Genomic DNA, 27474 nt, shown 5'->3' on the forward strand with positions numbered 1-27474 from the left:
TTGCGTCAGAAAGCTCCCAGGAGCTTGGGAGGGAGGAACGGAGGAGGGTTCTTCGAGAATTCTGGGAGGATTCCACGGAGACTCCCGGAGCCATGAGCTTCATGGGGCTCAACTCGGGGCTCGGGGGACTTGAGCGAAGAAATGAACTGGATTCTCACTCAGAATGATCGACCAGCTACCCGAGGAATCCTCATCGGGAGCAAGGCACAAGTCAGCGTTTTTGAGAGAGCAAGTTCATTCTTTATACACCTAATCTAAGAACGTTCTTTTTCTCTATATGTGACTCGCGGCTCGAACTCTCTTTGAGTACTCTCTTTGAGTACGTTGACGACCCTCGCGGAGGTTGATCAAGAACGTGCCGTTCGAGAAGCAGCCGTAATGCATCGGTGACCGAATTCAGAAACGAAAGTATCGCTATTGTTGGGCCAGAGCAGGAGAAGAAGAATCTTCATTCTGTTCGCGATTGGGCTGAGGGAAGACGCGGAAAGGAGGGGGCTTTCGCGGGGGATACGGCCGACCGGCCGGGTGACCGGAGCCCCTCGTGAGGCACCTCCACTTCACAACTAAGCTTGGTCATGCTTCTGAACGTGTGATTGACCAAGCAAAACTATGACATTTACTTCACGACTTCGCCCACACGTCAGCTTCGAATCGTATGCTCGTTTACCTTACTGCTTACCGAAGCGACGACGAACAACAGCTTCTGACTGATCACGCTAAAAAGTTTATTCTCCATATACCAGTTAGTCAGTCAGTAGGTCCCCCAGATATTTCACCGTAGCTTCGATTGTCCAGAAAGATTCTAACGTCTGTGTATCGAATGATTCATTACGCTGCGGTGATTTATTTTCACAGGTGAGCCCCCGAGGAGAACCCGTAGCATCTGACAAGAGGTCCACATATACTCACCTGATTTTTCTCAATAGGAGATGTCGCTGCCGGTTGTCGCGGGTATTCTCGTTTGTCTTGGGAATTCCACGGAAAGTTCCTTCCGTGCGGTGAAATTCGCCGCAGACGCCCGTGCGCGGCCAAGTGCTTTGGGAAGGATGAGGAATTCGGGGGAACCGCGCTCGATCATACACTCGGTCTTCTTTTTGGATTTGCGGCAGAATTTATCGCACATCTTGACAACGATTCCAAACAAGCCGAACCAGCTGCTGGTGCTCTCCGGAGTCATCAGTCATTTCCCCGGAGTGAAAGCCTCCGAAAATAATCTGACGATGGCTCCAACTTAGAAAAACATCCTTTGATGGATGGTCTGCCTTCGAGAAAGTGACCTTTCAGACCCCAGAACGTATCGGTAACATGAGCTATCTTTGAGCGGCATTCGGTACGCACGATTCATTTCGGCATCTTTCCGATGAGATACATCGGAAGTTCCACACTTGAGGACGGGGAAGATGCAGAATTGAAGACGTCTCAATCGAGCCTCGCGAAATCGAAGCTCTCTCGTTCACTTAGGCACCATTGCTTGCTTCCTAATTCGGACGCGTGACGGGCTACCCTCCAAATGGGACAATAGATTCCGACGCTGACCCCGGTTTGAGTCGTAGAACGTCGGATGTCTGTAAAAGATTCCCTCCGATCCTCATGCAACAGTTATCAGGATTCCGAAGGGGAGGGAATTCTTCGGAATTCGGGATATCCTCCAATTCTGGCGTCGAGCAATGAGACGAGAGTAGCTACTACGTTTTTACTCTGATCCACAGTCTTGTCTTCAGATAGCGATGATAATTGTAGCGATGATGGCAGCAACCGAGTCGATGACACACAGAAAAACATAACGGAAGATGACGGCGGATAACGGCGATGATTGCGCCGTCAGGTGAATCGTAAACTATTCCCTCCTTTCTCATCTGTTTCGTCCACTCATGAGTTTCGACGGTACGTTTGATTGAGCACGACGCTACCCCCTGGTTGGTCGGCTGAAATACCAGATGACTGATACGATGCGCCGCACCTTCGCGTCGTCTGAGGCGACGTCGTTAGAGCTCGGCCAAACGCGGTGTTTGCCGTTGAATCAACAACAAGTAATTCGATTCCCAGTGGAGGTCCTGTTCGGAAAAATCAGGAGCGAGACCGAGTTGCCTGATTTACGCACGAGCTCTTGGGATCTACGTCAGATTGCGAAGTCCCGCGATCTCCCATATGAACATCAACGCCTATCTTCCCAGCAAGACCAACGATCATCGACCGCTCCGAAAGGATAATTCCATGCCGAGCGAGATTACGGGCTTCGAACTCCAGGTTTCGGGGCGGCGGGTCCACGAACCTTTCCGCTGAACAATGAGTGTATTTCATTGCGTCCGGGCAGTTGAAGCGATACCTATAGAGTCTGGAGTCTCTGCGAAATGAGTTTTCGCTCCCACTTGCGGATGGATTCGTTTTTGTTCGTCAGACGACACAATCTTGTCCGACTTCGATGAGGAGCCGATGAACAAGAACATCGACATTGTAATTCGATGCCAATATTTGTGCATCGTACGCAAAGCGACGAGGACAGGTCGGATCAGATCGCCGAGAAACGCGGAGGAGGCATCGAGAGTGCAACGGCGAAGAAAAGACAGAAAATTTGCGGAAACTCCTTCGATTCCTCCAGAGAAACAGCTGAGCGAGAAGTCGGTGAAATGTCGGACGATGTTTGCTCAGGTTCGATTAGTGCTCGCCGGATTCGAACAATGCGAACATTCCGCGTCTCAATGCGAAGAACATTTTTAGAAGTGGAGAAAATTGTGAATCTCAGATCGATCGAAGAGATCGGCTTCGCCTCCGTGACTGCTTGTCATGGCTCATGCGGGTGGAATCGTCCCAGTCCGCATGCAGTCACGGTGTCATTCCTGGGCCCGAGCCTTCGTCCGGTTCGATGCAGAGCTTACCAGCGACGTATCAATTCGGGGAAGAGCGATACCTTCAATCCGAGAGCTAGTCCGATGGATGGAAGAAGCAATAAGCATATGAATCCGGGCGTGCGATCGGCTTTCCGTGTTGAAACCTTATTACATTGTTTTATCCTCATGGGAGACTTCACAGAACGGAATACTCCGTGACGCTCCTTGAGCAGAAAGGAGCTTCAAGGTGAATTTTTTTTCAAGATATTCAAGTATCTGAAACTTCGGGTTCGCTCCGAATGTCGTCCGTGCGCGATGTTCCAACATGACTACGCTTTGTTTCAGAGGGAACCGTTGTCAAGTATAACGACCTCGCGTTTGGATATTCTGTCTGCCGCCGCTAATGTCAGGTGATCGCTTCTAGCGGCGGAAGGGAACCGTTTCTCAGGGTCTCGTGGATTGCTCGATGTACAGACCCACGAGAACAGCTCCCAGGATCTTTTATCTCAATTGTGATCCTGTTTGTCATATTCTTCATGCATATCTATTCGGGATATGTATATCTATTCGAAATTCATTATTAACCCCAATAAATGTCCCACCTCTCGTACGATGGAGTCTATTTTCGTTGATTCGAAATACTTATACCACATGAATAATAGCGGATGCCTCCTCGAGCCTGGGGAGGAAGAACGTGATGACGTCAGCATCACTCGGAATGTATAGCCACGCCCCCGTCTCAATGACGCAGACCATGTCGCCGCTCCGGGGAAACCGAATCCCTTATCTCCAGGCTCAAGCCTCTTTTCTTCAAACACATCATCGGCAAACTTTCAAGCGATTATTCATTATCCTGGAGAGTTTCTCAAATTAGGATGTCCTGCGGAGCGTAATCGATGGCATCCATTCGACTTTCAATACAATGCGTGGGTCAATGTTCGCACCTTTTCCTCATGACAGGTTCCGGATGTTATTCCTGGTCCTGAAGAGCGGAACCGGGCCGGAGGCCCCGAGCCCCCGGCAATATGACCGACTTTCCCACGAATCATCTCTCCGCCTTCCCGGGAGCCGGCTCGCTATCCTCTAGCAGGGGCAGAGACTCGGCCGGGCACGGACGAGAAAGAAGTCAGCTGACTGAATCAAGCCCTCGAGGATGACGCCCCGAGAATATTTCTTTCCCCCAGTAAGACCTCACCGGCAATCACTCGAGACGTCCTCGCTCCGAATCACTTGTCTGGGACTTGGAGCCGATGTGGCTATTTTGTGCTTGAATGAAGTCCTCTCATCGGACCCTCGCGACTGTAAGAGCAGTCGCAGCTGCCCGACAGCAGTGGCTCCTGCAGTCGTGTCGCTTCTCCGGCAGCAGCTTCGGAAGTCATCAGTTCGTTTCATGCTTAGTCGAACGGTCAGTCGATTCCCGAAGCTACACAGAGAGGTGATGGGTATCAATTGGATTGTGTATCGATTCTCTCACGCGGCTTACTTAGGGATCGCGCCTATTTTCGTTGAGGCTTCCAGCCTATTCCCTCGATCGGTCGAGTTTCGCGACTCACCGACGGACGCGAAATCACAGCTTGAATGATCTGTTCAGGCCGCGACAAAAATAGGCATCGCGGTTCGTGGGTCGCTTCGGCAGAATCGAGCGAGCTCCTGCGCGGCACGAACTCGATAATCGGACCTGTCGGAAAGCAGCGCCCCCGCGACGTTTTTGACAACGTCTTCATCGAGGGTTGGAATATGACGGAAGTTGGTCGTCGTTAATCTCTACCTGAGCAGCGGGAACCCTCGAGAAGGCCAGATGACATGATCGAGGAACGCCTCAAGGCTACACTCGACGATGGAAGTTTCCGCCCGAGCTTCCTCGCGGTCGCGCAAGATCTTTCTTGATTCCATCTTGCTGCAAAGCACGAATCCCACTCTTTTCCCGAGAATCTCCGGCTGAGTAAGATCGCGAATTTCCCCATACTCGAGAAATTCCTATTGCTCCCGTCGCTCCCCATCCCGGCTGTTCCACGTTTCTCATCGTCGTGAGCATCCTTGTCGAAGCTTGAACTTACAAAGGGAGTCTTCAGTCTCAGTTTCAGTACATCCGTACATCGGATGATTTCCTTATTCCCGGCGGCGTCCCGATATTGGCGTCGGAATCACTGGCCGAATCACGGAACCCCCGAATACGGATAAACATTGATACGAAGATATTTAACATACATATACGAAGATATAGGGCATGGATACACAGCTTCCCGCCGGCAGTAGAATGATCACGCTCCCTGTTGCGGTTTCAATCTGAACCTGGATGTCTCCTCTCACAAACAAGGAGATGGTGAGCCCCGCATTGTGGGAAAATTATAATCTAATCGACCGGCGACGCAACGCCGATCGATCGATTCAATGACCGAACGGTCGACCGTCGAGATGGACAGGCCTCCCGAAGCACGATATTCAGCGGAGCCACATAAGGTTTCCCGGGAACTCGTGTCGGAGCTAAACGATATGATCGAATTCAATTACATATGCGGCTTTCGAGTGAACGGGTGGGACGGCTTAGGGACGCTGCATGTGCAAAAGAAAAGCTTCCGACCGGTGGGTGTTCTGGCCGAAGGAAGACTCCCAGTGAATTAAGAGCCCGCCTTCCTTCATAGAGCGAGAGGACGCTTGACGTCACTGGGCGGGACACGTCCTGGATCCTTCAAAAGGGAGCGCCAAACTTGCCTCGAACCTAAACGCTTCGAGACCAAGACGTGACAACTTGCCACAGCCGGTCTCAGACCCTACGTGCTTCGAAGGTGAGTGTGAAATCTAGGTAACGCATCCGTGTCACGCTCACGCTCAGGACGCCAGAATGCGTGCCGATCATGGCCACCGTCCTTCCGAATCCGTTTTCCGACAAGCATTCAAAAGAACGTGGGAGTTGTGCTCGGTCACTCGAAAGGTTCGAGGGACGGATCGGGCGAGTTTCCGCAACTTCGAGTCTGAACTCTGGAACCGTTCATTTCTCCTCCTCTCTGTTTGCTGGGCGCATGAGCTCATCTCCGAAGCTCCAGATCCAGCTTCGAGCTTCCGAAAGGCACCTTCGATACGACCCACGTTTTTCTTCCCTCGCGGATCATCGATAAGTTTATGTCGCCTTCGATCCGATGTCAACAGGGAATTCCGCGCATATGACAGGGAAGTTCAATCCTAGAGCTTGTCGTCTTTTCCTCAGCTGACGCTGAAGAAAGTGGAGAAGGTATTAAAATTCTCCTGCGACTTGATTCCCCGATGACACGTTGTCAACAAGATGATCTTCTAGAGCTTCGAGCAGCAAGGTTGTCAAGGGAGCAGTTCAAAACTTTCATGATCTCTTCTCACATTCCATGTGGGAGCAGATCGAACACGTTGACGTCTAGGAGTTCGGACCCAGTTCGGGGCAGTATACTCGAGCGGTGAAGCTGCTTTGTCCCCGATCGCTCTTCACTCAGGCTCGTCTGACTCCGCGAGACTGAACGGCTAATTGGATGGTGTGCGTACCGGTTTTTACGGGGAAAACTTGATGCAGGCCGAGCACAATCACAGCCGTTCTTTCGATTGAGCAATCGGCGCTGGGCACGGGCTGCAACGCATCAGCGACAGCAAACGTATCCGAGGAAAGAAAGTTAGCACAAATCTATTAAGGAGCACCAGAAGGACTTGTGCACGTGATCTGCTGCCGAAACTATTTCGAGTGCTCTCTGACTCCGAGCCATCCGAGGACCGATTGCATGCGACCATCGGAGAACGCGAGTCGGATCACCAACATTCTAATCGAGTTTCCGGGTCTGGTCGGGGAACTCAAAATAATGACGGTCGAATGATTCTTCGATGGCTCTCCGTGTGTTGCTGTGAGAGGAGAGCGATAATTTTTTATCCTCATCCATCTGGTTTGGAGTTTGTCCTGCGCGAGATATGATGAGCTCTCGGTGCAGAAACTGACCATTGAACTGTTGGTGGCGCCAATTCGTAGCCCGCCGACTGATTTTCGGCTGACGAATTCCTCCTCACCCTCAATTATTACCAAGGATTCGGAGCGACATCTCCCACCGGAAACCCACGGCATCCGGATTAGCAAGCGGAAGACCTCTGTTTTCCCAAGGAGCCCACCGACGAGGGGGAGGTGCCGGCGAGTCGAAAAGTCCCGGCAGGACAGACTGGGACTCAACGGATCCTTCACCCGAATCGGAACTTCATCCCTAAAACCCTCCGTTCCTGGAATATCCTCATTCCCCCGTCGAAAAAGGCGTGTCAACCATACGATTGGGCGATTCCATGTGAGGCTCATTGTCGGGATATCGCGACCCCGCGACATGAGTGTGAGGGTTTTCTTGAGCCTCGCTTGAGAGACTTCCGGAGACTTTCGCATCTTTGCATCAATCGAGCGTCGGGATAGAAGTCGCGTCAATCCGTGAAGCGCTACCGAATGACTCGAAAGTCCGCCGCGTCATTCTTCGCCGAGGCTTCCGACCGCTCAATCGAATAGTTGCCGTCGATTGGATGTCCAATTTGAGGTTGTGGGATCCATCCCTTCTTTTAGACCCCAGACCCTGGATGCCCGAAGCCTTGCTTCAAACGGAGTGATAATCGCCGAAACCAAGCGGATGAATGATTCTGAGCCGCGGAACGATGCCTAGAATGCAGCTACAAATCACGATCGAGGAGTCTGTCAGCGGAGTGCGCTCCCACATGGACGTTCGGGCGACCCCTACCCCGCATTTTCACTCCTCGGCCCGCCCTGCTGTCAATAAGCTAACGCAGCGAGAACGAGGGGCATTCGTCCATCATTGTTGAAAATGTTGTCGATTGTGTCTGAGGACAAAAATACCCCGAGCTGTACCGAGGCCTTGAAGCGCTCGCTTGTCTCCTTTCGAGCCCCATTTGGAGTTCCGGAGGACAAAGCAGCCATTGGTGTTTGCCTAACAAGTCAGCACCTGATTTGTTCCGAAAAAGAGAAACCCAGAGGGCTTACTAATTCAGAGTCGGAGAAACATCCGAATGGGGAATCCATCTCGCCGTAGGCTACATTTCCATCGAGCAATCGCTCCGGTAGGGGGTCCGTGTCAGATCGATATCGGAACTCGATGAGGGAAGAAATACACTCAATGTCTTGGATTCGAGTAGTTGCCGTCGAAGCGTCAGGCTTTCACCGATCGGCCATCCCTCTATCGCACTGACCTCCGCAGTTTGCGATTGAAAGATCACGAGTTCGCAGATTGACACTCGCAGCGCTTCTCGGACAGACTCTTCGGTCTTTATTCTCAGCAGGATGATGCGAAAGGGAGAACCTTGAGCCGTATCTACCTTTGAATCACTCGGTGCAAGTCGCAGTGTCTCGATTAAAAACTCTCCGACGCTTCGCTCAAGTTCCGTGAGTCTGATACCCGATTCCCTCGTCCGTCTCCTGAGTTAAGCCCCCTGAAACGGAACGAGTCTCAAACAAAGCTCGATGAAGATCAAGTCGATGGATCGCGCTTCGGTGGACCCCGAGCGAGTTGAACACCTGTGCCCGCTCCTCTAGGGAAGTGATATCCACAAAATGATCCGGCTGGGGACTACGAACATTGTTGGCTTTCTGGATATCTATGCTCCAGTGTCACGATCGAAACACGAGCGTTTGCCGAGAAGGGAAAATCCAATTAGCAATACGATACTGTTTGACGAGTCGTTTCCTCTTGTGTGTAGACATTACAAGGCTCTTTATGTATTCTAATAATCGCCGGATGATCACAAGTTTGTTGCGAGAGTTCATGAGCAGCCCCCTGCGAGCGCGGGCCCACTCGCGCGGGCCACGGGCTCCCACTCTTTGTCAGCCTCCGCTATGGCTCCCCTAATTGTATACTAATACGGACATGGAGACACATGCTCATTCCAATACAACCAGAGCCGATCGGAAGGCTCGGCAATTTCTGCGGCCGGTCTCGTTCGCGATCGTCGGCGTACATGGAGAACACAAGAGCCAATTGGAAAGGAAGATCTCTATCCACCGCGATTTTTCCCAAACTTCCACCGATTTCAATTCCGGGAAAACTCGCATGTCTGAGGTGGAAGCTCTTCCACTGTGAAGTATTCTCATGACGTTCCCTCATTCAATACGGATACGCCGAGTCCTTTCGATTTTCACCCGATAGGCAATGCTTGACGTCTAGGTCTGTTTCTCATCTTCTCGTTCCGCAGCGTTCATTCCTGTTCTCGGCCGCATTCGGCTGTATACGTACATGAAGCTGAGGGTGAATTGGAGAATCCGATGATGTATAGCTCGACAAGGGCTCGATTGTCGGGCTGATTACGTGGTGCAGCCAGTTTCCATCACGTCTCCATCCAGTCCGCGATCTTTCCCTGAGCACATCATTTTCTCCTCGAAGGTCTCGTCTGCTCCCCGGGATGAAATATCTGAGTCCCGACTTCGAAGGTAGAGGGGCGGAACACTCTTCGGACGAACACCTCAATTTGAATTACTGTACTTTTCAGATTTCCCTGGCCGCCGCGATCAACATAATTTCTCTCGCTTGGACGAAAAGCTCGATACCTGCTCATCACAAAATGTTCCCTCGCGTTGTCTCATTCTTCCGCGTGTTCATCTTGGTAGCTTTCCTGGCTGGTTTCATCCCATCCAGCACCGCGGGTCAGAGAACATTCGTTCCGAACGGTCGCTATGGACGTCGAGCCGATATTCCACCGATTGTGGGTCAGTGATGCTTTTAGACTCTCGTGCGCAGGCGATTCCCTTTTCCCGAACCATGCGCTCTGAGCTTCCGGCGTTTCGCTTTCCAAAAATAATGCAATCGAAGCCACGGCGGCTTCATGTGCCACTCGTATCCTCTCCCGGAACGAGGCTCCCGAATAAAATCGACGTCATTCGGGCTTCTAGCTCGGTCGATTACTTCGCGTATGGGAAGAGAGCCTATCCATTTGAATGGAAATCGAGCGCGTCATGATTGACCTCGGCACTGTGGCGTGCTTCTGTCGCCAAGGAATTCATTAATTGGGAACTTGGTGGCCTTCCAGGTGTACAATCTCTCCAGAATGCCGGAGCCGACTCCGAAACTCCGAGTACACTACTCCTGAACGAGAAAGTCATCTCGAATCCAATGTACGTGTGCACTCATATCGGCGTGGCGGATTACTACCGCTGCGGCAGGTGAGTTACTCTCGGATAGACCTCTCTCCACTCGAGCAGATTTGCTTAGGGATGACTCTGTGGGTAGGGAGCTTTCCGCGCTTTTTCCGTCCCATGATTTTCGTCCAATCACGAACCCTTCAGACACGCCTCCGATCCCAGGGAACGGATCGTGTTCCACGACGGATGCGATTATCGGCTCTGATCGAGAGACAGCTCCTGTGGCCTGGATACCTGGATACTTTCCCGCGCATCAGAGCGTTTCCCTGAATGCTGTACATATCTATCTTCGATCTACAAGGTTCTTCTCTTCAAGTTCCTCCAAATCTGAGATTGAACGACCCAAGGGTAGCGAGCATCGAGTTCGCACGCAGAGCGGGGAGAAACCTCTATGCGGACGCTTCAATTTGCTCCATGAGGGTTCCTTTATGGAACATCAGTGTGTTGCATGAGACTTGTGTGGGACCAATCAGTGTTCAAAGAGCGGATAATCCGACTATGGAGGATCCCGCTAAATTAGGCTAAGGCTTGCGAAACCCTACATGCTATCAGGAAATAATTCTACTTTTCAGAAGAAGCGCCTCCGCCTTCATCGGTGAAGAGGGATCACGATAGGTCAGCCATGTATGAGCTCCACCGTGTACTCATCACCCACAGCTGGCGGGTCACACGTTCTGAAAGCCAGTGGAACCTGTCATCAGAATGAAGAAGTTATCTCACCGAAATGGGAAATTCTAGCAAATTCAATCGAGAGTGAAACTGAAGGCGTAGAATGGGATAACGCCATGAGTTCTGACGAGATTCCTAGGCCTTTCGGCCTTCTGGAAGGGTTGTGGTGGGATGTGAAAGGAAAATTTAGAGCTCGAGGAGCTGTCTCTAAGGAGTCGACGCGTTCTCACCGGGGCGTACCAATTCGTAAAACAGGATCTGTCACTCGAACAAGAAGCAGAGGATGAGCGCAGCATCGCAGCTAAGAAAACTAAATCATTTGAATATGCTACTCAGTTGGTTATGATCCTCCTCTATTGTACTCGAACTCGGATCTCTTGGAAGATCCATCCGTGTCTTGGACATTCCAGTGCTTACCAATACAAAGAAAGGAACAAATAATTCGACCTTCGGAAAGCGAGAGGAGGAAGCCAGTATTAGGCACATCTGCCCAAAGAGGTCTTCAGCAGAGATCACTTCATGGTAGCAAATAGATTATATCGGGGCTCGATCCCTCAGTCAGCTTTGAAGGAAAAGGTTTAATGGTAATAATATGCTCTCTTCGTAACTCGCGTGGAGACTCGTCCGGCTCCGCTCAACCGTCGCGGAAAATCTGCTTCGGAGCTGGTGTCTCTGCATTCTTGGTGTCAAAGTTCGACGTCAGCGGCGCTCAAGCCTCGATCGAGAGCAAGGGATTCGTTGTTGCTGATCTCTGGTTCACTCGACATCCGCTGGAGACCATACTGGAGTCCAGACCGGAGTCCAGAACGGGCTCCACTTCCCCCGACACTCCCGAGGGCAGATCTCAGTGGAGACAAAGTGAACTTCAAAGTGAAACAGTCTGTCCCTTGTACTCCGTGCTGTAATAGGTTCCTCGCCGCCTCCTGCGTCACCCCAATAAACAACCGTGTTATCCACCCAGCTCAAATGAGTTATCCATCCAGAATAGCTTTTGAGTCGACCGAATTCATTCCGGGGAATCGATGCGAATTGTAGGAGAAACGACGTATGTGTTCCGGTGATTCTGCTCTCGGAGCGAGCGTTTCACGGAGATGTCTTCGGAGTTTGCATATTCCGATCTCGGCGTGACCTTCTCGTGAATTATTCTGTCTGAATGAGCGACGAGTCGGAGATTATCAATCATTCTCCTCCCCGAACAGCTGATCCCCGGCTCTTTCTGCGTCCAGACCCAATAATTTACGACGCGGATTTCGAAATCTTTCGCGCAGCGTCACTCTCAGTTCGCGACAGCCTTCTCGAAGACACTTCTTTTCTGAAAGCAGTGCGTTGGCAGGTGGCAGGGGATGTTTCGAAACTGAGAAACACGCCTGTCCCGAGAATATTCTAACTGAATTTTTCAAAATTTCAATATTCAATATTATTAAATATTTATTTAATATCCTAACTGAATTTTTAAGTCCTTCTCTGGAAACAGTGCGTCGGCAGGTGGCAGAGGGTGTTCCGAAACTGAGAAACACGCCTGTCCCGAGAATATTCTAAGTGAATTTTTTCTGAATTCAATATTCTAACTGAATCGCAGAGTCTGTCACCTTCCCGCGAGAGAATCCTCCAGTGCTTCTCTACTTAGTCTTACGCAGGAAGGAATTCACAGAACGCTCGAATTCAGCCATCGAGGCCGCGCAAGGTTCTCGGGAGTCTTCTGGGCGGTCGATGCTTCTCTCCGACAGGGTCGCACCTCCTCACAATCTCATGTCGCCATGGAGCGGGGAGAAGTTCTCGTGACACGCGTTGGAGCGTAAGCGAACAACGGGTCGCAGTTCCAAGGAGATAATCAACCGTCGGACCTCTTTTCAATTGACCTACCAGCCCTCAGGATTTGACCCCGATTCAGCAGGACACATGGCTCGTGGTTGCTTGTAGCATCCCGCATTGCTCGCTTCTTCTGATCTCATAGATCTCACAATCGAGTAACTCTATGATATAGGTATGTATGATAGAATGTCTGTGATAAACGTATGATGCATGAGATACCGAACTGAATTCTTCTTCTCCTCATGAGACTGTCGCGGGTCACCTGTTGTCTCCCTCGGGCAGGCTTCCTCTGAAGAGCGGCTGTCGCAGGCTGTCAGTTGTTTAGATGCTAGATCCGTGATCATTGCGTTCTAGAGACATGATCGTCGCCGGCCCTTCGATGAGGGGGATGATCGAAGATGAGTGACCGGGAATCCCTGCTCTATTCTCCGATAGCACTGTCATTCCCAGGTTTGCTGAGCCTTCTTATCGACTGGCCCTCCCCTCAATCTCCACGCCATCACACGACCCTCGTCTAAATGGTCGGGCGCGAGACCGCAAGTCTTGGCCCTAGCTGCTCTTCATTCCTGACCGCCATTCCGAAGCCTCTGTGTACTCTGACTGTCGACGGCTCCGACGATAGCAGGGTTCGGGGTATATGGGAGAAGTGTCTCGACCATATCGTTCCCCCTCTAATCTGGGAAACTCGATACTCACCAATCCTCCGAGTCTCCGCCACCAGGTCAGATATCAGGATATCAGTGTGAGCAGAGCCTTCGACGGAGCGGTCTCGACGTTTATCGAGGAATCCATTGGGATATTCGTCAATCAGGGCTGAGGCACAATGGGCATCGAAGCGTTTCGGGAATTCGGGAGCTAGCTCTCAACTTCCGATGGTTCGACTCAAGGGAGCTGGCTAACTTCGCAATCAGAATTCCTCGCCTCAGAAGGCTCCCGATGTTGATCATTCTTGAAAGTAGTGTTCCAACTTCTGAAGCTGAAGCGGTCGAATCCTCGAGCCACGTCTCTCGCGAAAACAATCGGTCAACTCCAGGAAATCGGGATCGGAAGGAATTGCATACAAAGTTTGCTAGCTGAGGGAGGAAGGCAATCCGAGACTCATTACCTACACGACTGGGCGTGTGATTCCTCACATATGAGAAACGCTCGGATGTCAGGGATTTCCCCTCACTCCTGCCGAGCTTTCCGAAGGCGAGCTCACGTGAAGACTCCGGTCAACAACCGTGTATTTCGGTTTCCTTGATCCACTTTGTGGAGCAGGGCAAGGATCTTCTCAAGATAGATTGAAACCTCGAGAGAATTCCTCCCGGGCATCGAGCGCCCCTCCGATATCAGAAAGAGAGGCGCTCCTCAAGGGACGTCGACCATATCGTTCGCGAATCAATCTCCGGCGTCCTTAGAGCTTCCAAAAGTCGACAAAGTCCGTAACAGCGGGGAATCCCGTAGGACAGGGCTCTCCCGGGTAAATCAGGACGATGGCGTTCGGAGTCAGATCATACGGCGAAACGAAGATCTCATCGGGAACGGCCAAACGCGTATCCGGAACGTGCTCTCGAAGGCTAAAGCTGAGAACCATTGAATTTGCGTGGATTTTCTCGTCCCGAGAGTCCCCTCTGAGCCATTGAGGCATCGCGAACTCGCCCCTTATGAGCCGAGGAGTGGCTATAGCCTCATTAGCCCGCTTCCTGGAACGAGGCCGAACTCTTCCTCGCGTCAAAGTATCATACTCCCGACAGCTTCGAACTTGAGAAGCCAAATCGAGAAACTCGCTGTCTATGCCCATCCAAGTCCTGTGAGCCTCCTCCCTGTAACAAATTTTGACTGAGCCGCGGCAAAATTTTGCGACAAGGTCAGTTTTTTCCTCGAGGGAAACCATTTGTCTACTCCACCACTCTACGGGACTATACGCTCGTCAACGATCGATATGAGCTGTCAATGAGTCCGTCTCTCGACTGCCCGGCCGTACCAGATCCCGTTTCTGCATCGGGAAATTGGCCCGGATTCTTGCACGACTCATTCCGAAAAACTGTTGTGCTCTTGAGATTCGAACATCCCCCGCCCCATCCGCAGCCCAGGAGGGATTTTTCGACCCCGCTGGTCCTCGCAAGCAGAACATATCTTATCAAAAATGCAATGGATTCGGATCAGGGCATCTCGAGAGGGGGTTTCCGCATCCCGTAGTCGCGGCTGACAGAAAACGGTTAGAAAAACTCGTGTTGTAATCCTACGGGAAAATATATGTATTCGATTGAGTTCCTTGCCACACTGGGACTGCTCATTCAATGGACTTGCCGAACCATCGACTAGTACACTCGAAATGGCACCGTCAAGGGTGCCGAGCTTGGTCGAGAACTCCAGAAGAGGAGTGAGCGGGGTTTCGCGCGAGAAAAAATTGGGAACCGCTGATCTAGATGATAGGAGTACTCGTTGGCGTCGCAAGAATTTGGAGTTTCCACTTCCGATCCCGGATACGAATTAGGATTGATGTAGGAGAATTCCGATATAGAACAAGTGAGCTTTGCAATGACTTCTACAACAGCGCCGGATAAGCTCATAGATGTCATCCACGGAGGAGACTCGCCCGAAAGGGGTATATGGGGACCTGTGAAATTGCGCAAGCGAGCGGAGTCGACGGATTTCTTATTCTCGCGGCGGAGCCGTCCCTTGATTAGAGTACAGTGGATTCTGACAGGGGCCGCCGTACAGAGACCACCTGAGTCATCCGACCGTTTCCCCGCGAACCGATGGCCATGGAGGCCTATAATGTACTGGACGCGTACTCGGACCACCTGACAAAATCGGGAATGTTCCTTTTCGAAGGCAGCGTATTGAAGTTCCAATTCTCGAAGACGAGGCGCCTTGAGAGGACAGTGCGGATTATTTTCCGCGAAGCTTGAATCGCTTCAGCAGAGGTTCTCACATTTTCTGGTGCCATGGCCCTCCACCCTCAGAATTCAATGGGTCGCGTGCCGCCGCGCCGCCGTGGCTCTCGCTCGGCCGCTCAGACCCTCGTTGATGAATATCTGCGCGTTGAGGCTTCAAGCCATTTTTCGCATTTCTGGAGTCATTCTGATTTCCTCCAAGCTTCATTGATCGTCCGCAATGGATCCGGTTACCCTAGCCCAGGGAGTACCCTCGAAAAAGTGAGTGCTACCTCATTTTCTGGAATGGATACTTCTCCACTTGAATGAATTTCTCGGGTTCCGTGTGAATTTGCGGAGGTGTTGCATCGCCCCTCGAACCTGCTTGCGTTCGAGTAAGGTTCGTGCCGACGGGTCGGGGCACCGACTCCCCATCTCAGGATTGCCAGGAACAGGGAAAACGGAAGCGGAAAGAGAACTTCTGTGTCTCGAGGCCGCGATTTCTCCCTGCCCAATAGAACGGGACGGTCGCCGCCTCGACGTGGACTCAGATTGCTGAGTGAAATTATCCATCCTTCGTGCCATTTCCAAATCTTCCTAAACGAATCTTCTGGCTCCCAATGGTCCGTTGTAGTCCCGCACGCTCTAAGAGAGATGGAACGAATCATCTGTTCAGGGAAAAAGGTTTCGCGGAGGCGAGCCTGGTTCCATCTCTGCAGTCGGCTCACATTGGATAGTAGCTGAGAGACACTGGTCCTTAGGGACGGTCATGACAACTCACTAATCGTGAAAGCTGGAGCTATTTTATAAGAGTCAGGAGAATCCGGAAATGATTCGGGGGCGATGCTCCCGAAGGGTGTGGAGAACAATGAACAACGGTCCCGATCACCATCGATTTATTTAGGCAATCGAAGACGCATTCGAGGCGATCCTGGGCCACAGATCAGCGCACTCCTTCGAAACTGGACCTGTGATGGCTGAACCTTTCATTTCGCCTTTGTTGTTGACGATCACGCCGGCATTATCCTCAAAGTATATGAATGTTCCATCCTTCCTGCGGAATGCCTTCCGCTGACGGATAACCACGGCGGGCATAACCTGCAACCGGGACCTCATGAGAAACTGCTCCTGCCGCATCCTTGACAGTTGACAGGAGTCCGCAGCTTAATATGCCACCGTCGGGAACTAACCTTCTTACGGAGCTCGGGTTTACCCTTCTTTACGGTGGCGACGAACATATCTCCACAACCAGCTGCGGGAAGTCGGTTCAATCGACCCTTGATTCCATTAACAGCGATTACGAAGAGATTCTTGGCTGGAATAAATTCGTCAGTCATGCTCATGAGCTCTCGCAGTGATTGCTTAGATTGGAATGAGGGACGTCAGACGAAATAAAGTCCAATTCTTGAGAATGCCGCCCGTCTGTCGAATACCGAGCCGATGTTCTAACCTCCAGTGTTGTCGGCGCAGTTCATCACAGCTCCGACTGGGAGACCAAGAGAAATTCTGAATTTGGCTCCAGCCTGTCCACCACGTCCTCTCTTCGACATTTTTAGTCACTGTTTCTGGAACTCTTTGAAGAGTTGTGCGTGGAAGCGGACCACAACGTGCTCGAAGTCGCCACGCTACGCCGAAAAGAAACATCCAGCCGGATTTCGAAACCACCCGACCAAAACGTACCACACTGGATACCGATAGCACCACTCTTTGAGTTTGCCACGATTTGAAGGCACGCGGTCAATATCGTCGGAGAAGACATCGAAAGTTTCTCGGCGATCAATGACGCCCTCGCGAGTGTTGTCAGGGAAAACATCCGATGGTATTTTCCAGAGCTCAGGCTCTCCCACGATTGCATCGATCGGTGCTGTCAGTGACGATATGATGCGCGAGGTTCGGCTGGAAGTTCCATCTGAATGCCTCCAGATAATGCTGTGCCTGTTCTCTTATTTTTCTCCGAGATTCCTGGAGGGAATTCCGCTGGGCAGGGTATCGTGGGCGAAGAATCTTCTGCCTTCCGTGGGCAAGGCACCTCATCGCGGATTGAATCCCGTGGTGATTCGCTGTGACTGACAACAAAGATTTCCGACGTCTGTGTAGACTAGAGTGAGGGCCGGACCATGAGAAACCTTGAATCTAATGACTCTCCAGGACAACGATTCTAGGCCGACCGACGCGCAATCCTCATGGATGGGCCGCACCACGTTGCCATACCAGCTTAGCGGCTTCGAACTAATCTCTCGACTCATGTCCCATAGCGTGGGATATGTTCTCTTGTCTCCAATCAGTGATGGAACGACCCAGTACTGTCAGCCATGATCATTGTCTTGAAATGTCTTCCGCCCCTAGCTGTAGATACTGCCCCACAAAAGTGTACGATTCTGTGCGACATTAGCCGAGACTCTTGGGAAGTCATGGGCCACTCGGAAATCTCCACGGATTCATCGCACAGGCCTGAATCAGAGAATCTAGACTGCGATGGTCATTCGCTGAATTCCGGAACCGGGGTTCGAAATCGCCTGTCCTGTCGCGAGCGAAAACCATGTTAGAGATTTTTCCTGTGTTCTCTCGTTCGAGTCTTTTCAAAAATGAGTCAGGTTTGTCCATTCTGCTCGCCCCCATTTCCAGAAGCTTCGCTCTCCGTATTGAGAAAACAACCAGGTCCATCAAACCTTTTAGCGGGAAGGGACATTTTCAAGGGGGCCTCTCATCCAGAGCTCACGCATGCCTTGAATCGTATCCACGCACCGGATTCCTGCAAAATCACCCCTAATCGATTAAGGTTCCCTCTTCCGTGATTTGTCTTTTTTTTTTCGGTGGAGCAGCTCGCAAAGGGGTCACTCTATGATTCTCAAAAAGAACTGCGAGGGCGAAAAGGGGGAGGGAGACTGAGGGGAACGTAGGAGGGAAAGGTGAAAGAGCCATAGGAAAAAATGCATGGACGCACTACCCAAAAGAGTGGAAAATTCAACTTGGAGTGTGGTGCTCATGCAAATAATGCCCACTAAAAAAACCTACGGCTCTTCACCCGATTTGAAGAGTTCAGGATCATACGTTGAAGGGAAGACATGAGGGGGAAGGCATTCCATAGACGGGATGTTCGGGGGAAAAAGGTGGAGGCGGAATGAGCAGTACGATTGGAAAAAAGTTGGACAGAGTAGAGATGCTGCTTGGTACTCTTCCTGGTTACGCGGGCGGGGACCGAAATAAGGGGAACGAGGGAAGAGATTTCATCTGAGCATTTTCCATGGAACTATCGATAAAATAGGCAGAGGTCGGTAACGTTGCGACGTGGGGATCAAGATTCAATAGAAGAGGATATGGCTGAATCACCGATGAGACGAATAGCACGTTTTTGACTAGAGTCCAGGATAGAGAGGGATGAAGGAACGGCTTCGCCCCAGATATGCGAGCAGTACTCAGGAGAGGAACGGATTTGGCAGAAGAGCGAAAGAAGGTGAGAGGGAGAAAAGAAACGTTTGGCTCTGAGAAGGAATCCTAGTTTTTGGGAAACTCACTTGGCCATGTTTGCTATGTGATTGTGCCATTTGAGATTTGACGAAAGGCACACGCCTAGAATAGAGATATTCGATGAAGGAAGCAGCGTTTCGCTGTCGAAAGAGATGGTACGACTAAAGGGCTCGGTTCTCTTCGTGAAAAGGGTAAGCTGCGTCTTAAGGGAATCGACTGGACCAAATTAGTTAAGCCCCATTCCAGAATCTTCCGTAGATCGCAATCGATGGAGGAGAGCCAGGTGCTTCGAGAGGAATTCGTTCGGGTTAAGGTCGGCTGCTTCTTAAAAGAGTAGCCAGCATACTACTAGCAGAGTAATGTCGTCGGCAAAGCCGTTTATGGGATGTGGCGTAGAGGCGAGAAGCGAGAAGATCATTGATGTGCAAAAGGAAGAGAGTTGGAGAGAGTACTGAGCCTTGGGATACACCTGCGTTCATTGGGAACGGAGTAGCCAGCATACTGGATCTGCTTCTGGAGAGATCTGGAGGAGAGGGCGCCATCGGCCATAACCGAGGAGAGCGGCATGCCAAACCCTGTCGAATGCCTTGGAAATGTCCAGAGAAACAGCAAGGGTCTCGCCATGTTTTTCAATAGTTGAGTTCCAAAGATGGGTGGTGTAGAGAAAGAGATCGCCAGTGGAGCGACCCCTTCGAGGAGAGGAGCTGAGCCCTAATGGCTTTTTCCGTAACCTTGGATAGGATGGATACACGGGTGAAATAGGACGATAATTAGAGGGCGAAGATTTGTTGCCTTTCTTGGGGATAGGCTGAACGAGGGCAAGCTTCCAGCAAACGGGGAATACGCCTGAATCGAAGGAGAGAGAGAAAAATCTACGCAGTACAGATGCCCGCATTTTTGGAGAACTACTGCTGGGATACCATCAGGGCCTGGGGCCTTAGAAACATCGAGGGTGCCGAGGATTTTACGGATCGAGGACTGGTGGAACGATGTTGAAGGCATGGAGGGAGGAGCGCGAGAAGGAGGGGGCGGGAGTTGATAGCCGGTATCAAGTTACCGTATTTCCTCTAATAGTGGGGCATGCCCGATAATTGTTCAGAGCCCCCAGATGGGTGCCCGTTAAATGGAAGTGCCCGGTTATGGGAGCATGCCCGTTTGGATTGGATGACCTATCGACGGACTCAAGAAAAAGAAACTCCAAAAAACACAAACTAATGCTTGCCCGTTTCTTATATTACAAAGGTACCTCACTGTGGTTTTATACACATTTCTCCGCTTACGCATCATCTAACAGCTCATCATCTGTGAGCTTGTCCATGTCCGTCTCGTTCGACACCCCGCTCAGGTTGCATTCGTTTCCCGAATCATGACTTTTTCGAGCTTCAGCGAGCTTCTGGCGACCGGCAGGTATTTCTCCATGGGGTTCGAAACAGTGGATCTGGTGATTCTCCGAACCGTCAAAGGCGACAGTGATGCCGCACTGTTTGAATGACCTGACAGTCAAGTCCTCGGGCAAATCCCGCCACGAATCCAAAATCCATGACAAGTAGATTTCCATTGGGGGAGCAGCCACATTTCGGCCACGGGTCAAACGTTTCTCGCCGTGCGCCATCCATTCCTCGTAGCGACGGCGGATCCCGGCATTGGACGGGGCGTTCCAGGAAACGTCTGGAGGTTGTACGGTTCGGATGGTGCCCGTCAAATAGAGGTTTGAGAGAGTGCCCAGCATGCCCCACTATTAGAGGAAATACGGTAAGAGTTTTCTGCAAAGACCTCAGCGAGGGTATTGGCCTTATCTTCAGGAGTTGTTGCAAGGGGACCACTGGGCTTAGACAAGGGCGGGAGAGTTCTGCCGATACGTGCCGGAGGAATCTATGACTCCCCTCTGTGGCTGAAAAAAATCGATCGATGGAAACCCCTTATCGGCAGAGATCCCGCTGGACTGGATAATCCACGAGGGGGCAACTCGACTGCTTCTGGGAGCCGACTGTCCAAGACGAGTGTAGCATCAGACACAGAAAGGAAACGCCTGCTCCTGCTCAAAGTTCCCGCACAGATCATCGGCATCATCCCCATCAACAAAGGCGCTCTCCAATAGATTCCATTTTCGTGGCAGTTCACCTCGGGTTTTTCTTGCACGCACCTTCCGAAGACTGATCACAGTATCGATTTAGAGCTACCTTCCGAGGCGGAGAACTCGGAGCGTGCCGAAACATGCTGCCGTCAATCAGGAGCTTGACCCGTTTCGGGACGACTTCCTCTGCGTGCGCGAGGAGCATGGGCTCTGTCGTTTATCATCCGGAAGACAGGATCGTCAACGACAGTGAATCATATCGAAAGTAAGTATCGAGGCCGGCGCGCGACCGAGGCTGCCGACGCTCAAGCTGTCCGGGAGTTCGGGAGGAGAAAAGCTTCCGAGCGGAGAGGAAAAGTTCAATTGAAACCTCTGCGCGGGATCGTCATTCTCCGCTCCGGAGCCTCAGGGTCGGCATTCTCTATCATTTCAGAGGGATCCGATTGAACCGCTTCGGGAGTCCCAGCGTACTCCCAGCGAAAGGCTTCACTCCCAGAGATCCTACTGACAAAAGACCCATCAACACAATGCCAGTTTACAAGCCGAAACAAGCCTGGGCACCTAAGCGGGCGTTTTTCGGGCAGAACGATTATATCGGTGAGTTGGAAAGTCCGAATACGCAGAAAAATGATTGTCTGAGTCTGAACCTCTGAAGTCGGGGAGTCCACTTCAATTATCATCATCCACTAGCTTCCCTTGTGAGCAATCATCGCCAAAGTATCATCGCCCTGTTTCAGATATTCTCGGAGACGGAAGCGCCAGGCCCACCGACTGTATGAGAGGGGTGCCGGCTTGGCTTCGCGGCTTCCAGGGAAATGAATACCAGATGTTATTGTTGAAAAGGCAAGCGTTTCAACACTGGAGAGCTCTACGACCGATGAAGTACCATCAGATGAATCTGCGTATTAAGTTCCTTTACCACCGGCTGAATTTCAAGACACCCAGTTAGACGCTTGTTCGCCGTAGCGAAGACCGTAGATTTGAATTCGTCACGAAAAACGATCTTTCTTGTACCTGGACGCTGGGTATGAGAGCACTGGCCAAGTTCGTTCAGTAAACGGAAATAAAGTACGTTTATTCAACTGATTCCGATACGACTTGAACTTCGAAATTCCCAAACTTATATATTTTAGAGGGGATCCGGAACCTGCTCGGACAGCGATGGCTCGAGGGCCGAGCTCTCCTTCTCGGAGCCCTGAGCCGAGTGGGCGTGGGGATGATCCAAGACGAGCCGTTTGTGATCCGCGAAGCCAATAAATGTCGTCCCCGGTCTTCGATTCACGCTGATTCACCACGATCTGGATAGACTGACAATGCTGAGCTTCGAGCACCAGTCCACTCTTACGCGCATGTGCCATGATGATATTCTAGCTTGGGGTATCCAGAAATCCCCTCAGCTCTCCCGTCCAAAAATTATCACCAATTCCTAAACCTCTCCTCGCCGGTATCTCTCTCCAATGGCTGAATGAGTAGTCATGATGCAAGGTTCCCGCCAGCGACTACAGTGGGTAACATCGGGTCTGCTCTTCCAATAGACTTATTCCATTCGCTCCCCTCCAATGATGAGTTAGCAGTGGCGCTTCTGGAAGCTTCGTCCCTCTCTGGATTAGATTATATTATGCTCATGATGACACAGGATTATCGAGCGAGTCGCTTTCAAACGTCTGAGCCCGCTCCGATAATAATCGTCGCCTCCGGCTATCTACGATCCTGCGTCAAGACGCGCTCAGAAAATCCATACCTCGCGGAACTTTCCCCGACTAGCCATTCTCGCGATGAATAGTTCGCAGAACGACTTCATCAGCATTGCACCTTTGTCGCCGCGGCTCCTTCCATGAGGACCTTGATCGACGTGGCGCAACTTCGATGATATACATCGCTCCCGTCAAATTCAATTTCTCTGAAAGCTTTGTATATTCGCTTGTATTCGGCACCTCAGGGATGGCGTGGATCCGTTCGATCCGCGATATCGAGTGGTAGTCCTCGCCATCTATGACACTGATTTAATTACCGCCAAACATTCGCGGTTTTTGATTGGACACCGCATTCAGCGAATATTCACGCCAGCACATCCATCCATCCGTGTCCATATCACCGTCCAGGTTATCGATATCTTCTAGAACGGTGCTATCGGGGGAAGTTTCATGAGAAACTTATCATCATCATTATCATGGGGGGATCACCTCGTCGACATCCCGTCGTAAGATGTGCGAACAACCTCATCCGAGTCGCTCCGACTCCTAGCTATGCTTAACAGTTGCGTAGATTTCACAGGTATGTATCCAGCTATGGTTCTCGGTCGGATTTCTCAAGTTTCACATGATGACCGTATGCTCTATATGTCGGGTTTTAGGTCACTGTTATACGTGCTGGTTATCTCGAAAACCGTAGAAAACAGACCGCAGTCGGAACTGGCCGCGAAGGCGATTCAATAGATTACCTAGATAGACTACAACTAGCGATATGATAGTTCATTCACACAAGAAAAGAAACAGGACCTCCGCCCTGAACATCGACAGGGCGTAAATCACTATTCGTGATCCTCTTCTTCAGTCTCATCATTCAGCGACAATAATTATTATCTAGATCAGCCAGCATGTGGAACTCGAAAAGATAATAATCGGTGTCGAGGAACTGCACACTAGGACAGGACGTATAAGGCAGCCTCGATGAGAGTTTGCGGCTGATCAACCAGTGTACAGTGTCTTATCATTTGTCCTGCGTCCCCGCTCAGATCACTGTGGCGATGTCCCAAATTTTCATGTTGCGGTCCGATCCGACGGTGGCCATCAATTTCACGCCGTTCGGTGCGAGGGACATACCGGCAACCGGCGTCTTTAAGTCGTGGAACTCTGCGAGGGATTGTCGATCGCGATCCGAGACGTGCAGATGGCATTCGTCGCAAATGCGAACGGGGAACTCGTAACCTAAAACCGGCAGAGGGGACCGGTTCGAAGAGCACTTGTCGCAGAGTGCTCTCCCACATCGGCGGCAGTGATGCTGACGCAAACCAACCTGCGAAAGAATTGAGGGTGAACGAATGTCGCAAAATATTGTTGATTGAATCTCAGCGGATGAGGACTCACGGGACCGACTCTCCTCAGGTCTGATGCGTTCAACTTCGGATTCTCTCTCTCGGGATGCGATTTTACCTGTTTCTGGTCAAGCATAGCTTTGACGTTCCAGAAGAAGGGCCTTGCGCAGCGCTCACAGCAGTCCCGCTCTGCCCATTCCGGGGTCCCTTGTCTTTTCGCCGACATATCCCAGACGACGAGGGTAGAATCTTCGGAGACTGATAGGAGTTTCTGACCAAAAATCGCTAGACCTGTGGAATACGAAGATGGATTGTCGTAAGATCCCCAGGGACAATACGGACTCTCGAGCGCACGGCAACGGGAGAAATCCGAGCTGCCGTCTGGCAGCTCCATGAACGAGTTCAGGGAGAGAAGGCCCGAGGGTTTCCTCACCTGTTACGCGTTGTTTGTGACCGCAGAGTTCATAGGCTGTGCCTTTACCACCCCCAATGTCCCACACTATGATGACCTGGTCGAAACTTCCAGAAATGAGCAGACTCTTCTTCTCGTCCCATAACAGGGTCTGGATCGATCCCGAATGACCTCGTAGTGTGGTGACAGGCTGGTAGTTCGTTTCCGTCAACTTAAGCATCGTGATGTTCCCTGAATAGTCACCTACGAACGCGTGTCGCGAAGCCGCATCAAATTCTACCGTTGTGCACCATGACGAGCTCTGGAAAGCTCCCAGTCTACGACCTGTTTCGGTGGAATGCCACTGGAAAACCAACGATGTATCATCAGGACGACGATTCGAGATATTCTAATCGATCCCAGCTGTCGGAAACCCAATTGCCGATGAGATTTCAATGTTTTAAAGCCTACCTGGAAGTACTTGTCTTTGCCAGCCGATAACAGCCACTCCGTCGCTAATGAAAACTTAATGGACGCTACGCGTTGCTGATGGGCGATATAGCTCCTACGGGACGAATATTCCGATCAGCATCAGCCCCACACGGTGAAACCTCTTAGCATGCATGAAAGTTTGATGAGAATCGATTGGTCTTACCTCCGGAGCGTGATTTTGTTCAGATCATCGGACAGATCGAATTCGGTGATGGTTCCATTATCCAAAGCGACAAATAGCCGTCTGGTTCCGTGCTCGTAGTCCATGGCGCTGGCCGCAGCCGGCATGGTGTGACATATCGACGGCCAGTACTGGCCCGAGTCCCTCCGAGACCAAATCCGAATCGTTTTGTCATCGGATATGGAAATCACCGCCGGGTCGTCCTCCGCCCCGATGAGAATGGCCTGGAACGGTTGTATCGTGAGATCGAGTGAAGTGATCGATTTCTCCGTCGGAGCTCATCATCGTTAGGAGTTATCGAATGTCCCGATCTGCTCGACAAGGGAACGTCGAGCAGCGAAGCTATCTTCTCGTGACAAGATCCGCCAGCTGTTCTCAGAGGTCCGCTGTCGTTTCGTATGCTTTTCATAACAGTCCTGCTGGGGATCCCTCATCTAATCTCCGCTACGAGGAAAGGGAGATTCAGAGCGCGAAAGCGGCTCTTCCGAGAGACACTCATATCTCACGTCAGCTCCAGAGGAAAAGATCAACAGTTACGCGATTAGATTAGTGAATCGAGCCAGGAGAACGCCCGCAATTCATCCAAAGTTTTGTAGCGAAAGAACTTCCGCCGCATAGCATTCGGTCGTAGAGGAGCGATTTCATGACGGACGCATAACGGAGATTCATTATACGCGGCGGGGATGCGTGCGTTCATGAGGGACTTGAACGAATACGAATAATCACGGAATCGAAACGTTGTCGTAGAGATGAGTCAGAGAGACACTTCCGAAGGCTGGGATGTTTCAGGCTCGGCGTATTTACGCTGAACGATATCCGTCAGCGCTTCTGTCTCGCTGGGAATGAGTGAACGACGTTTTCTCAGAATGGGTCCCGAGTGCAATTGTGTGCGAAGCTCCAATGGGGGTTTCCGTCCGAATTTTCCAGGACTCACCTGATTCACGGTTTCTTGGTGTCCGTCGAGTTTGCACAAGAACTGCGGTTTTTTCGACGACATGAATTGGGTCCCAGCGACCGGCTTTATCGACGCAGCCATATCGGAGTCTTCTATCAAATTTTCTCGCCTCCCACTGTCATGTGAGATCTCCGAATGCACGCAAGACCGTGTTTACTTCCTGCAGCACCACACGCGAACGTTCCAAAGCCTGTACGGTATACGGTGTCTGCACGACGAAGAGAGTTTTTCTCGCTGCAACTACCGCGCTTTTCGCCGCTCCGGTCCCGCGGATCGCTCCGAATTTGATTGCAGATCGGGTGCTAGGTGTTTCTGAGCGAGCCGTTCGGTCCTGGTCTCCTCTGGCCACTCCGTCTGTCAAGTTGGCTCCCGATACCGTAGCGAACCGCAGTAACGAGCGACACACCGCCGATCCTGGCGGCGGTGGTCGGCTGCGTCGTTAAACGTTGTCTCCTCCATATAGGGTTCAAAGCTGTGGCGCGAAACGAGACCACAGTAGAGAGACCGAGTTGGATTGAGCAGATGTTCGGTGTTTTTTTCATTCTCGTTCCAGGCCAGTTTTCCCGGGAACTATCACAGAGCGCATCCCTCGAGGAAAGTCCGCAAGCTCAGATAATCATCGTTGCTGCGCGCAAAGAATTATTTGACGAGAACGACTTCTCTTGTTTGTTTTTGGCTCCACAAACAATCAGGGAGCGATTTCCACGGTCTTTAGACCCTGATGGCCAAGTAGTATTCTGGTGCCGTGTCGACTTCGAACCACTAGAGATGCGCTCACTCCATTTCGAGGCGAGAACTGCAGGGCCATGGCATCATTGAGTAGCTTGAGGCTGAAACCCAGCATGTCGGACAATGAGCCGGGACGAAATGAAGGTATCATCTCCCGCGGAGATTCCCGCCATGCGATGCTCGCGCACTTGCTTGGGTTTCAGGCAAGGTCAGCAGGTTTTCTATGTCCCTCGGCTCCTAGCTGCCAGAACTAGGTTCGAGTATTTCACAATCAGGCATGCACCCGATTGAGCACCGTAATTGATAAATAATGGGCATTGCGAGACTTATTAGCGCATATCGTCAGTCGGAATGCGCGCATTAGGCGTTCTCTCCCTTCACCTAGACGGCTCGACGGAATGAGATGGAAAGTCATGATGCGCATATATGCACGACATCTTTGCGCCCTTAAGGCCATCTACGATAAGTTTTCTATTCCAATAGTGCCGTTCGAATCTGAGCATCTCATTCACTCAGTTCGTTCGCTAATCAAGTTCAAGGCGTCAGGATAGGAGGTGAGGCGCGCGCATGTTTCGCGCCGGATGACGAATTCTCGTTCTCTCCGGGACATTTCCCACTCGGTTGTGGGTGAACCCATTCCGCAATCGGTCCCAAAATGACCCATCTGAGAGCGATAGAAGCGGTTGCGCGCACTTCTCCATTACACATTGTTGTGGGCAAATCAAAAAGTCTCGCCGTGATGCCTCGTAACCCGGAGAATTATTCATATTCCCGGTTTTTCGACCGAATTCTTGAGTCATGGACGTCCGTAAGTCCGGAATCCACCCGATAGGCCCAAAATGGATCAGTTG

General features: G+C 51.3%; 4 protein-coding genes across 4 annotated transcripts; 2 read left to right on the forward strand and 2 right to left on the reverse strand.

Moving 5' to 3' along the window:
• Positions 1–5554: 5554 nt before the first annotated feature.
• LOC100909169 (uncharacterized) lies at positions 5555–11593 on the forward strand. Its single transcript, XM_003745552.2, has 4 exons — positions 5555–5614; positions 9309–9525; positions 9846–9978; positions 10530–11593. The coding sequence occupies exons 2-4, from the start codon at positions 9381–9383 to the stop codon at positions 10570–10572; spliced, it is 321 nt and encodes a 106-aa protein (XP_003745600.1). The 5' UTR covers positions 5555–5614; positions 9309–9380; the 3' UTR covers positions 10573–11593.
• A 4585-nt stretch (positions 11594–16178) lies between these two features.
• Positions 16179–16969, reverse strand: RpL23 (ribosomal protein L23). Its single transcript, XM_003745553.2, has 3 exons — positions 16750–16969; positions 16490–16614; positions 16179–16397 (listed from the first exon to the last, which is right to left on the reverse strand). The coding sequence occupies exons 1-3, from the start codon at positions 16847–16849 to the stop codon at positions 16200–16202; spliced, it is 423 nt and encodes a 140-aa protein (XP_003745601.1). The 5' UTR covers positions 16850–16969; the 3' UTR covers positions 16179–16199.
• Positions 16970–20850: 3881 nt separating this feature from the next.
• On the forward strand, positions 20851–21925 carry mRpL51 (mitochondrial ribosomal protein L51). Its single transcript, XM_003745554.1, has 3 exons — positions 20851–21106; positions 21275–21438; positions 21579–21925. Exons 1-3 carry the CDS (start codon positions 20982–20984, stop codon positions 21788–21790), a joined length of 501 nt encoding a protein of 166 aa, XP_003745602.1. The 5' UTR covers positions 20851–20981; the 3' UTR covers positions 21791–21925.
• A 794-nt stretch (positions 21926–22719) lies between these two features.
• Positions 22720–26206, reverse strand: Wdfy2 (WD repeat and FYVE domain containing 2). Its single transcript, XM_003745555.2, has 6 exons — positions 25874–26206; positions 24922–25163; positions 24738–24831; positions 24309–24630; positions 23994–24166; positions 22720–23856 (listed from the first exon to the last, which is right to left on the reverse strand). Exons 1-6 carry the CDS (start codon positions 25973–25975, stop codon positions 23572–23574), a joined length of 1218 nt encoding a protein of 405 aa, XP_003745603.1. The 5' UTR covers positions 25976–26206; the 3' UTR covers positions 22720–23571.
• Between the last annotated feature and the right edge of the window lie 1268 nt (positions 26207–27474).

Source organism: Galendromus occidentalis, unplaced genomic scaffold (genome assembly GCF_000255335.2).
Source record: "Galendromus occidentalis unplaced genomic scaffold, Mocc_1.1 scf7180000077484, whole genome shotgun sequence".
NCBI classification, from domain to species: domain Eukaryota; kingdom Metazoa; phylum Arthropoda; class Arachnida; order Mesostigmata; family Phytoseiidae; genus Galendromus; species Galendromus occidentalis.

Coding starts and splice junctions, on each gene's coding strand:
- LOC100909169 (XM_003745552.2), top strand. CDS start 9,381: ATGTTCCCTCGCGTTGTCTCATTCTTCCGCGTGTTCATCTTGGTAGCT. Junction 9,526..9,845: donor CGATATTCCACCGATTGTGG/GTCAGTGATGCT, acceptor GTGGCCTTCCAG/GTGTACAATCTCTCCAGAAT. Junction 9,979..10,529: donor GATTACTACCGCTGCGGCAG/GTGAGTTACTCT, acceptor TCTACTTTTCAG/AAGAAGCGCCTCCGCCTTCA.
- RpL23 (XM_003745553.2), bottom strand. CDS start 16,849: ATGTCGAAGAGAGGACGTGGTGGACAGGCTGGAGCCAAATTCAGAATT. Junction 16,615..16,749: donor CTGCGCCGACAACACTGGAG/GTTAGAACATCG, acceptor AATTTATTCCAG/CCAAGAATCTCTTCGTAATC. Junction 16,398..16,489: donor AACCCGAGCTCCGTAAGAAG/GTTAGTTCCCGA, acceptor TCCCGGTTGCAG/GTTATGCCCGCCGTGGTTAT.
- mRpL51 (XM_003745554.1), top strand. CDS start 20,982: ATGCTGCCGTCAATCAGGAGCTTGACCCGTTTCGGGACGACTTCCTCT. Junction 21,107..21,274: donor GACAGTGAATCATATCGAAA/GTAAGTATCGAG, acceptor CTATCATTTCAG/AGGGATCCGATTGAACCGCT. Junction 21,439..21,578: donor CGGGCAGAACGATTATATCG/GTGAGTTGGAAA, acceptor GCCCTGTTTCAG/ATATTCTCGGAGACGGAAGC.
- Wdfy2 (XM_003745555.2), bottom strand. CDS start 25,975: ATGGCTGCGTCGATAAAGCCGGTCGCTGGGACCCAATTCATGTCGTCG. Junction 25,164..25,873: donor ACCAAGAAACCGTGAATCAG/GTGAGTCCTGGA, acceptor CAACCGTTCCAG/GCCATTCTCATCGGGGCGGA. Junction 24,832..24,921: donor AACAAAATCACGCTCCGGAG/GTAAGACCAATC, acceptor TTCGTCCCGTAG/GAGCTATATCGCCCATCAGC.